A 12,672-nucleotide genomic window follows, 5' to 3' on the forward strand; every position below is an offset into this window, starting at 1 on the left:
TTTCTTTTACAACCCTATTTTATAAGCTATTTGTGGTGGGTGGCCTGAGACTATGATTGCAATAATCAGAAGGCAGAGACAGGAAACTACCAATTTCAAGACCAACGTGGTCTGTATAGCAAGTTCCAAGTTCAAGGTCAGTCTTGAGGCAGTAAGACCCTGCCTCAAGAAACCTAAATAGCTAGGCAGTAGTGTCATATGCCTATAATCCTAGGACTTAGGCAGATGTCTAAGTTTGAGGCCAGCCTGCTGTACAGAATGAGTAACAGTGCCAGCCTATCTAAATATTTCTTAATTCCTTTCCCCCTTTTTGTCTGCTATTTTTCCTCTAAAACAAATGCCAGTATAAGTCCACACATAGTACAGGAGATATGTTAAGTGTGAGACATGGCTGAGTGTGTTAAATTATTATGTATTATTTAATATGAATGATATTTATATGCATGTAAACCTTTCTATAACTTAAATAAGCAGTAATTTATCATAGCTGTAACTTTATAGATCTGGAAAAAATCAAGCTCAGGGCACCGAAATAACCCACAGACTCAAGGCCAGTGACCTGGATTATATTCCTGGGAGTCCTTACTTGGCTAATCCCAATAATTTCTACTTCTTTTTACCACTCATCAGATGTACAGCTTATTTCTGTAGCTTTCTATAATACAACCAGTCACACAGTTTGGATTATAAGTTATATTTTACTAGGTACACAATGTACTTTATGTACAGTTTTTTTTTTAACCCTCTAAGTCAAAACAGTAAGCCTTTTATTTATAATATAGTATTGTGTGAAGATTTGGCTAAATATAAGGAATAACTTTTTTTTTACATTTTTTTTGGAGATAGTTCTCACTATATATCCCTGGCTGGCCCAGATCTCACTATGTTGATGAGGTTGGCCTCAAATTAAGAAGGATACATTTGCTTCTGCTTTTTAAGTGCTGAGATTAAAGGCTACCACCCCCAGCTATCTAGTGCTATTTTCCTCATAAAAATTAATACACAATGGCACTCTTATGAAATTACTCTGCTAGAAATCTTAACCAAGATCTGAGATCAAACAACTCCTGATGCTACTAAAATTTTTTGAGTTTGCAGAAGACTTTGAATACTGGGACTCAAACAATAGTAACCTGCTGACATAATGAACCCTTGTGTAATTTCCTGATGCCACTGCACATCCTTTCAGAATTAACATTCCTACTACATTGTATCTTTAATCTACCAGTTAAAATGTGATGTTACAAAACTAGGCCTCACTTGATTGACAAGACCATGCACTTGGCATGGGAAAAATCCTGAATTCATCCCCCAGTGCACACCCACCAGGCAGGGTTGGTGTCCGGTCGTCCCCTCCCCCACCCATGGGGCAGGGTAGGTGGGAAGTAAATGGTATAGATCATAGAATACTGACAAGAAAGAATATATATACATTTTTGAAACTAACTATGGACAAAAACATTTGTTCCTTTTTGTTTGTTTTCTTCAGTTGCTATAGAGCCATTCCTGGTACTCACTCTGCAGACTCACAGAGATCTGCCTGCCTCTGTCTCCCGAGTGCAGGGATTAAACACGTGCACCATCACAGCCCTGCTTGTTCACATATTTATTTATTTATTTACAAATAAGGAAATTAGATCAGGAAGTCCTAATTTGATAATAGTAAAAATCATGTTCAGGGCTGAACTACTTCTCTATAACTCATAGGTTTTAGCCATCAGTAACTCAGAATATGAGTATATTGGAGACAGGGCATTAAAGAATAATTACGTACAGTGAAATCATATGGATGAAGCTAAACTTGGATGACCACTATCTTTAAAAATAGAGTAGGACACTAATTTATCTTGGGTACACAGAAGAAAGACCATTTGAAAACACGGCAAGAAGCTGCTCTCCTGTCTCAAAGAGAAGGAGAATGATTTTAGAAAAAGTATGTTGATGATACATTGAACATACATTGATCTTGAGACTTTTAGTTTCCAGAACCAAAGACAAAATAAATTCTGTTATACCCCCTGCCAGCCAATGATATTCTGTTACGGTAACCCTAGAAAACTAGCATAACTTGCCTTCTAATACAACCAGACAAGTGATTGACACAGTGAAATAACTAGTGGCTTCTTGAGATCTGGATGGATCTTCATTAAGAATCAATGATTACTACAGAGTATGCCAACATGGAAAACAATTACCACTACAAGACAGAATCACTCACAGAAATTTACAAAGGAAATCATTAGAAATAAAATGTGAGGATTGTTTTAAAAACACAAGTCCTCACTTTTAATATGCCATTCTGTTCTCATACACCAAGTGCACAGTAATATAACAGACATAACAGAACATAACATGACTACTAAAATGCTTAAGAAAAATCAGTTGTTATTAATCACACAGAACTTAAACTTGTGTATGTGTAATCTAGGATTTTTAAAATTAGTACATACAAAATAAATGTAAATGCAAGAACTCATAAAAAATAAAAGGCATTAAATAAAGCTATAACAGCCATCCTTCTACCTGAATGGTGGGTACACTTCTATCGTGTTATGTGGGTCCAGCACTTCAGCTCACAACCATGCACTATGGACAAGCATCTATTACTCTGCATACATTTTCTGGCTTACCTTATGGCTTCGGAATCAATATGCACAGGAGCAATTCTTTCCAACAGAAATTTGACCATCTCTAGAAAAGGGTTGGTTGGTTGCTTAGGATTTGCAAGTTTCCGAGCTATTTCTCTCTATAGAAGAAAAAAGTCTTACTGTAAGTTTCATCAGTTTATAGTTTTTCACAATAAGAATATCTATGGGTAGAAAAGCACTGAAAAATTTAAAACCATAAAGCAACGAAAAAAATTTGTTTTAGGCCCTAGAATATACATAGTAATCACTGAAAAATCTGGACAGTGGAAAACAAGAAAGGATGCAGTTTTTTTGTTTGTTTGTTTGTTTTTTTGAGACAGGGTTTTTCTGTGTAGCTTTGGAGCCTGTCCTGGATCTCGCTCTGTAGACCAGATTGGCTTCAAACTCACTTGCTTCTGACTCCTGGGATTAATTGCTATCCTGGAAAAAAATTTCTAGTTAGACATAAATTATTTTTATTATTTCATAATTTAATAGAATACTGGACTTTCTTTCAGTTAATTTCCTTTAATATTACATTATTAACATTATGTGCATATGTATGTATGCCAGTGCGGGTTTGTGCACATGAGTAGAGGGTCCACAGAGGTCAGAGGACAGTATCAGTATCAGAAAAAAATCTTACTTTTTTCTCCATAAAGTAAGATTACAGGAACTAGTTACAGGAAGCTGCGGGCTGCTCTACATGAGTTCTGGAAATTGAACTTTACTCCTCTGCAAGAACAGTATAAGCTCATACCTATCAATCCACCCCTAATTTCTTTTTTTTTTTTTTCTTCTTTAAATGGTAACAAGGTGACTCAGAGGAAATAGGGGCTTGCTGCCAAGCATGATCACCTGAGTTTGAATACCAGGTGGAAGGAGAACTGACTCCTTTGACCTACCCATCCCCTTGCCCCCCCAAAAAAACCATTTGTAAAAATTTTGACAAGAAGGAATTACATAGCATACATACAATGGCATACACATCAATGTGGGCAAGCCCAAGAACTTCACAGAAGCTTAGGCCAGGAATACCGGGTCTAAAAATGCAAACCACAAAATGGGGAGAGGGGCTACACTCAAAATTATATGAATGGCATTACTCTTCAATAGTGGAAAAACACAAAGAAGAGATAAACAGAAACATGTAGTCTTCCAGAATTTTGATAATGTGAACAAAGAATTATTTACAGAATTCTGAATTCATGAACAAAAAAAGTGACTGTCTCTCAGTGGAAAGATAGCAGTATTCTATCAACTATTTCTTGACCAAGAGATAGTTGATCTCTTATTTTTTTTCTAGGTCTTCCAGGTGATTTACCTGTGTTAATATGTATCAACCAGGTGCAGATTCATACCATTTGAAGACATGTCATCTCCCATTTTTTAATTTAAATTTTATTTATTATTACCAATGTGTATGTTTTATGTGGGTACATGCATTCTGTAACTTGCATGTAGAGGACAACCTTCAGCAGTCAGTTCTTCACTTTCATTGTATTTTAGAATTGAATTCCAGTGGGAGCTTGCCACCAAGCAACAGCACTGGACCTGGTCATCTTCTATTTTTAAACAGAAATGTTCAAGTGTTCATTCCTCAAAACTGGAAATGCAATACCATCCCTGACACAATGATCTAGTTCCTTTATGACCCAACTTAGAAATCATTTACTCTGTCATTCTCTGACATGTTTCTACCCCTGCCTGGGGTGAGTGGTGCCTTTCTGTATATAATTCTACTATAACACTTACTTATCATGTTGTGTTCATTATCAAAATAGTGACCTATTTCTGTCACCTAGTCTACAAGTTGGGTAAGAAGAGATCAATATATAATACAAATCAGCAAAATTAGTAATAAATTAAAATAGCATAAACTTGATTAAGGGAAAAATAAATTCACACTTCTGAAGATACAATGTATATTTGAATAACCCACAAAGAAATTTTTTGTTGTTTTTGTTTTTTATAATTGTTTAAGGGTTTCAAGAGACTGGCCCACAATTCTCAATCCTTCCTCACCTCCCAAGTACTAGTGTCATAAACATGAGCTGTCACTCATGCTTACTTTTTGTTCTGAAAGACACAGCTAATGCTGACCTCTGGTAACTATTCCCTCTTGTCTCTATGGTGTTACATAGTACAATGGCCACACAGCTCAGCCCTGCAGCTCACAGGGTCTTGTGTTTCTACTATCTATATAATTACAGGAGTGATTTAAATACTATATACAAATTAAAAAAGTACTTGCTAATAGAAAGGTAAGAAAAGCAGAAGCCATTTTCAGGCTCTTAAAATTACATTTATCTATTTATTTTGTATGCCATGGAAAAGTTCTGGAAGTCGGCCCATAAATATCTATTTTCGAAAAGTATTAAATATTTGAACTCAGATCTTCATGCTCTATACATTAGTAACAAAGCCACCTCATGATCATGAGCCCTTGCACTGGTTCTTGCAAAGAATGACACTATCATGCTTATGAGACACAGGCTCTACTTGGAACTCAGCCACTATACCCTGCTATGAAATGAAGCATGAAAAATGTCCTTTTATGTTCCATTGTCTTTACAGGCAAAAACGTTAAACTACATGCACTCATGGGTATTTAAGTCATTTTACTTCATCAATCCAATTATGTAAACAGACTCTCTGCAACATACAGTACTATTAATTCTGAGAACCAAAACAGTTCATGTAATCTTTAAAGCAACAAATTGTTCAGGTAAGTGTAAAGGTGGAAATATCAGGACGCTTAGCTCATGAATGCACCTGGACAAAGAAGAGTTCTGCTTCTCCAAGTCAACCTTGCAGCACATCGTCTTACATACCCATCTCTTTAGATTCCCCACAGTAAATACAATCTGTTCTATACTCCTAGACCACTTTGTAAGAACATCTACTATAATCTTTAATCCCTCATTACATATTTAAATAATTATCAACTCTAATCCCTTTAAAAACAAAAGTTAAAATAAGTAACCAAAATGCTCATCTTTTATCCATGTTTTAGCCTATTCTTAGCATAATGTATATCATCTGCATAATAGCATTAAATGCTATTATGATACTGATAAGGAGTCCAAGACAGAAGCCTACATAGGAATTTATTTCTTCTAAAAATGAACCTTGTATGACTACAGGACTACAACTAAATTATTGACAGGCTTTGTTTCTCTGCTCAGACACAAAAGAAGGAAGTGCATGGATATACTTGAACCATTTTGAAACATTCTTTTCCATTTCTTAAGTGAACACACATTAAATAAAAAGTATTCTATTTTGGTCATTTCCTAGGACCCTATCTGCTCAGTTCTAATCCAGTCCCATCCCCACCCCACCCCTGCAACATGGCTGGAGAGTGTTAAAAAAGGAGAATTTAGGTGTATTTGGATATATTCCTAAGTAATTTAGCATCCACCATATACTTAAAAGTCACACAGAAATATATGTAATGAAATATAGATTTATCTAAGTTATTAAAAAAAATTATAAAAGCATAATTCACTAACCACACAAATATCAGCTTGTTTGCATGAACAGGTTGGACTGATCAATAATTCTAACTGAGACCGCAGTTTCTCATCATCACCAAGAACCTGGTTAAATTTCTTTACAAAATCTTGTGCTTTCCCAGGGTCAGGCAAATTCTCTATAAAATGAAGAGAATAAGTATTAGAAAAGAAAGATAACTACACTAAAAGCATCTTTAAAACATTGGTGAGAGACGGGAGAGATGATTTAGCAGTCAGGGGTGTTTGGGGGTGGAGGGGCGCCTGGAGAGATGGCTCGAGAGCAGTTAAGAACACTGGTTGCTCTTCCAGAGGACTTGGGTTCAATTCCCAGCACATACACACTGCATCTCACAATTGCCTGTAACTTCAGTTGCAGGGGATGATACCCTCACACAGACATACATGCAAACAAGACACTAATACATATAAAATAAACATAAATAAGGACCCTGCAAAGGACCGGTGGATCTGACATCTCTGGACTCGCCTAGTACATGTCATCACACACAGAGGTACATATTTACACATAAAAATAAACACAAAATATTACAAAATAAATATTGGTGAACTATTAAAAGAAAGCCCGACAAATGGCTCTTATAAGCAAAATTAATGATTATCTTTTTACCATTTAGTCATAGTATTATTGCTTAAATTAATAACCTGTTTTAAGATGGCTCAGTCGGTAAGAGCATTTTTGTTGCTCTTGAAAAGAATCCAGGTTCGATTCTCAGCACCTCATGTTGGCTCACAAGCATCTATAAGTAACTCCAGTTCCAGGGAACTAAACAGGCACACATATGATGCACAAAAACAGTCATAAACATAAAATAAATATGAATAAGACCTGTTTAGTATTCATTACATGCTCACTGGGTAAATAAATATACTTACTTGCTATGGTCATCAGTTTCCCAAACATGGCAGAACAGTTAGCCTCTGACTAAAATTTAGGACAAAAACAAAAGAACAACTAGTCATTTACATTAACAATTTTCTATAAGAGAAATTAATATAATGTACAACGTTCCTTAGCTTTAAATAAATTCATCATAGTTTATGATGAATTTATGGCTAACCTCCCTCTTCCCTGTGTGTGTGTGGGGGGGGGGGGCTGTTATTAGCAAAGGTCAGTAGAAAAAGAACAAATATTCAGAGAGACAAGAAGGAAAAGAGATATGAACAGGAAAACATTAAAAGCCTGAATAACCAGGTGTGGTGGCATGAGCTTGCCATCTCATCTACTAAAGTAGGCTGGACTATTGCTTGAGCCCAAGAATTCAGTTGGCCTTGGCAACATGTCCAGCCCACTAACACTGTTGCTGCCACATACTCCTGGTTAGGTGGACTGTGTCCTGAAACTGTGAGCCAAAAGAAGCCCTTCCTTCATTCCTTAAGTTCCTTTTTATTCTGTCACCACAGTAAGAAAAGTGACTAAAATCCCAGCAAGCAAATGCTAAGAAAGGAAGGCTATCAGGAACTTGGGGCTAAACTGGGCAACATAGTGATATCCAGATCAGTTTGAGAAAAAAAAAAAAAAAAAAAAAAAAACTGGGGGGGACAAATAAACAAACAAACAAAAAAACAAAACAAACAAACAAACAAACAAAAAAACAAACGGCTGGAGAGATGGCTCAGAGGTTAAGAGTCCTGACTACTCTTCCAGAGGTCCTGAGTTCACTTCCCAGCAACCACATGGTGGCTCACAACCATCTGTTATGAGATCTGGTGCCTTCTTCTGATGTGCAGATATACATGGAAGCAGAATGTTGTATACATAAGAAATAAATAAAATCTTTAAAAACAACAACAACAACAAAAAAAACATAAGAAACAAACTAAAAAGGCAGCTTAACTCTTGAGAACTGCTTAACTGGCAGTATATTAATTTGAAAATTAATATACCTTGAGATATTTTATTACACTGTACTACAGAAAAAATAAACACTGATTTGCAATCTGTGAATTAAAACAAAAATCATAAAACCTACTGTAGGCTGCTTGTGTAAATCCAATAGTTCACGCACATGACTCCGAAGCATGTTCTGACACTTCCACATTTCATTGAGAGCTCTGTACATAGTTATAAATATGAAAAGATATATTTAACAACACTGCAAACTGTTCAACTTTATGACTTAAGTGTGATACTTCTATATTCCTACATGAATTTTTTGTTTGTTTGTTTTTCGAGACATGGTTTCTCTGTGTAGCTTTGGAGCCTATCCTGGCACACTCTCTCTGGAGACCAGGCTGACCTCGAACTCACAGAGATCCCCCTGCCTCTGCTGGGATTAAAGGCGTGGGCCACTGACACCAGCTCAAATTTTAAACAACGATTAATTAGAATTTAAGGAGGTTTAATACTAGGCAGGCATTTTCCGATGAGAGGGAATGTCTGGGTTCAACGAATCAATGTGACCCCACCAGGAAGGTCATACATTCAAAGAAGCTTTGATTCTAAGCAGAGGGAGCTAGAGAGTTCTGGTCCAATCAAAGAAACAGAAATGTGAAAGGTATTAAAGCCTGGTGTACAGAGCATAACTGGGGGGCATGAGGAAATTGAATACATTACCAACGAATTTCTATGAGTGATGAGGACTGCTTAAAAGAATCAGCTGAGGCTTCCTCCCTAAGGATAGCTTTCACAGTACCACAAAGTGCTACACAAACTTCAAAGGGAAGGAAGCAAACCCTAACTACTATGCACAATAGTCCCAAGGATGTCATAGTTGCACTCATATCTTTTTAGTAAAACAGCTCTCTCTCTATCATTATCCTTCAACAAAAGAGGCAATCATGCCTGGTACTAGAAACCCAGCCAGATTTGAGGTCATGAATGTTATAAATGAACACACTACCACTTGACTATATTGGTGTAATTCCTAAATGTATTCTAAGTATTTCTCCCATAGATAAATGTAACTCTCATCCCTTATCAAAGAAGCTTCACTTTGCAACTGATGGAGACCATTGCAGAAAATAACAGCCAATCAAAATACAAAGAACAAGTGACTCTGTTGTGACCAGCACTAATTTACACATCTAGAACACAACCATGTAATTAGGACATAGGGAATATCACAAGGGAGCCAGAGGACCAGGAACGAACCTTAGAAAGGATAGGGGCGCTTTACCAACAGTTATTTCAGTAGGCCCACCTAACTAACCAAGACCTGAACAAGAATACCATGAATAGACAAATCTCACAGGGTCTAGCCTTGACAAAGAACTGTAAGCAGCTAAGTTTCAAAATGCTGAGAGGGGAGAACACTCTTCCCTAGGGATGAGCCCCATAATTAGTTATCTAATACCAAGTGGTCAGCCCTCAAATCATATATATAATGCTAAACACTCATCAGGCTGTATTTATATATGTAGGCACATGTGTGCACGTGAGCATAACAACCCCCAATAGAGAGTAAAAAAGAGAGGCCATGAATTCAAGAGAACATAAGGAGGGTAGGATACATAAGTGGTTTAAGGGAGGAAAGAGAAGGAGGAAATCATGTAATCATAACTTAAAAAAAAATTAAATGCTAGGCAAGGGTAATGCTCAGTGGGAAATATTAACTATATACAAATGGAGATCTGCCTTCATATTCCAGTATGCAATGAAAGCATTAATCCATGCTAATAATACCAATTTTCCTATGATGATACAGGAGGCAGAGACAGAAGAATCCATGGAAGATTGAGGGCTAGCTAGACTGGCATTTACAAAGTGAACAAAAGATCCTGTATTCAACAACGTCAAAGGCAGGGACTGACACCTGACACTGTGTGTTACATACATGCTGGTACACATGCACACTTGAACACGCACGCACACACGCACGCAGACTGAAAAATGAAGAATTTAAGTGTCACCAGGCATGGAGGAGCATGCCTGTAACCCTAGCACTTGGTAGTCAAAACAGGAAGATCAATGTTAGTCTGTGAGAGCCTGTCAAGACAGACAGGAAAAGAAAGAGATTACCTACCTCACACAAATCCCCTGTGTATTCCAGTCGTCAAGAACACATCTAAGGATTATTGTGTGACTCAGTACTCATGACTAGATATTTAGAAGTAAAATTAATGGAGGACTGATAGGCAGTGGAGCACTTGTTTAGCACACACAAAGTTCTGGGCCCCAGCCCCAGCACTATATAAACCCTGTGTTCAAAGAGTATGTTATAATGCCAGCATTGCCATTAGAAACTAAAGGGTATCCTCAGCTACCCATCAAGTTAAAGCCTAGCCTGGGCTACAAAAGAACCCAATGAAAGGGAGGGAAATGAAATATAAATGGTATCAATGAATAGCAAGCAGATTTAGCCACCTAAAAGGAGCCTTAGCTTCCATCAATAGGCTTTCAAATGAAGATGAATAACACCTGCTGAAATGTTTCAAGGTCACAGCATTAGCTTGTGGAATCTCTACTGAAAATGAATAATTTCAATCCGACAAGAAAACAGTGAAAGAACCCAAATGGAGGCCAAATTGTACAAAATTATTAGATTTTTATGCAACTGTTCTTAAAAAAAAAAAACCTATGTAATACATAATTGGATATAGTAGAAAATGTATCCCTGAGAAATATATGAAAAACAGGAAATTTAAATACAGTAGATTATTGTATAATAATAAATTAATTTTTTCACATATTAATTTTATTGATGTGCCTATTATCTGTGTAAACATATGCCATGTGTGCATGGGTGCCCTCAAAGGCCAGGAGTTACAGACAGTTATGACTGCCAGATGTGGGTGCTGAGAACCAAACTCAAGACGGCTGGAAGAGAAACAACTGTTCTTAACCACTGAGAAATCTCTCCAGCCCCAAATTTTAAAATTCTAGCTATTTAAAGGTTATGAAAGAGAATATCCTTGTTCAAAAATAAACAACTCTGAAATATTTAGAGGTAAAGAGCACAACATATCTGTAAATGTCTCTCCAATCATTAAAAATAAAATGTTTAGACAGAATGTACAAATGGCAGATGTGCTCTGCCATTCCTGCAACTTTCTTATAAGTTGAAAGTTGCAGTGTGTTATGCATTATGTACCATGTCTAATAATTTAACCAAGGCCTTGTGCATGCCAGCATGCCAGGCAAGTCTCTACCAATGAGTTAATATATCCCTAGTCTACTTGTAGGTTTTTTGTTTTGCTTTAGTTTTTTGAGAAAGGGTCTCTCTATACAACTGTGGCTGTTCTGGAACCTTATCTATAGACCAGGCTGCTCTTGAACTCACAGAGATCCACCTGCCTTTGCCTCCTGAGTGCTGGGACTAAACGAGTGCCAAGCACCCTAGTCTACTTGTTTGTGTGTCTCTTTTCAGTCAAGATCTCAAATATCTTGGTTAGCATTAAACTTACTATGTAGCCAAGGCTGGTAGTTTAAATACCCACACACATCAATCTGGACACGGATTGATTAAATAGTTGAAGCCATATCACTGACATTGTTATCAAAAGTGTGAACGAAAACTAGAACACACACACACACACACACACACACAGATACTCAACAAAAAAACAAACAAAAAACCCACCTAGGAAATAAATGAGACATTGAAAAGTAACTTACTTTACAGCATTTGGATCCAGGCTAGCATATAAATAATATAAGCATTTCATTCTCTCTTCGGTTTCCAGGTTATGGGGAACAAGATACTGAGCAAAGATTTTCTCTACCAATAGTCTATGGAAAACATACAAAAACAAGTCAATTTAACTATTTTGTTTAAAGTTACCACACCAATGGTGAAAGCTATGTACACAAATAACAAAAAGCTTCAATACACAGTCACTCCTTCCCTTGGGAGAGACTCAGTGGTTACTTTACATTTAGTTTGTACTTGGGTCTTATTTCATAATCTGTCATAAAACAAGCATTAGCATAATTTAAAAATAGAATAATAAGTAGCATTCAAAAACAGAGAAAAATTTCTCTACTGGTTGTAGCAGTATTAGCAAAAAGAAAACAATTGAGAGTATCTGGGTGCTATACACTAAGTATCTAAACCCACATGACATGTCCATAAGGAAGGCATTATTACTCCTATTTTATAAAGCTGAAGTAGATATCAATGAAAACTACAAGACACAGAAGGAAGATTTCAGTCTCTGTCCCGCTTTACTCCCAAGTCCATACTTATTTTACTGCTATTATGCTACTTCCAATCTTAGGAAGAATCATACTAAAGTACCATATGTACTAATGTACATAAAATTATTCTTATATTTAGAAGTAAATTAGGTAAAAATTAAATACAAATATTTATAAATGAAAAGCAGTTTTGTCAAACTATCAGACTCACTTGTCATCAATGCTATTCTGGTAATAGATGTGCAGAAGTTTGTCCTTTATCCAGCTGACTTTCTCTGCAGCTTCCTTTCCTGCTTCACCATGAAGACAGTATTTCTTATAAAGCTGAGCCAGACCCATCATAGCTTCTTTTCTCACTCGCCACTAGAAAAATAGCACTTATGAGATGAGCAAGACCCAAAACTACATTCAAATCTACAAATGCTGCACT

General features: G+C 36.6%; 1 protein-coding gene across 3 annotated transcripts in view; it reads right to left on the bottom strand.

Moving 5' to 3' along the window:
• Window positions 1-12,672, bottom strand: part of Pds5a (PDS5 cohesin associated factor A) — a 100,193-nt gene that overhangs the window by 40,502 nt on the left and 47,019 nt on the right. For all 3 annotated transcript variants that reach the window (XM_027390762.2, XM_027390760.2, XM_027390764.2), the window contains exons 12-17: window positions 12,454-12,605; window positions 11,721-11,834; window positions 8,137-8,218; window positions 7,040-7,088; window positions 6,143-6,282; window positions 2,631-2,746 (exon numbers count right to left, since the gene is read on the bottom strand). In XM_027390762.2, the coding sequence (XP_027246563.1) occupies window positions 2,631-2,746; window positions 6,143-6,282; window positions 7,040-7,088; window positions 8,137-8,218; window positions 11,721-11,834; window positions 12,454-12,605 (653 nt within the window). The remainder of the gene's footprint in view (window positions 1-2,630; window positions 2,747-6,142; window positions 6,283-7,039; window positions 7,089-8,136; window positions 8,219-11,720; window positions 11,835-12,453; window positions 12,606-12,672) is intronic.

The sequence above is a fragment of the Cricetulus griseus genome (genome assembly GCF_003668045.3).
Source record: "Cricetulus griseus strain 17A/GY chromosome 1 unlocalized genomic scaffold, alternate assembly CriGri-PICRH-1.0 chr1_1, whole genome shotgun sequence".
In the NCBI taxonomy this organism is placed as follows: Eukaryota; Metazoa; Chordata; class Mammalia; order Rodentia; family Cricetidae; genus Cricetulus; species Cricetulus griseus.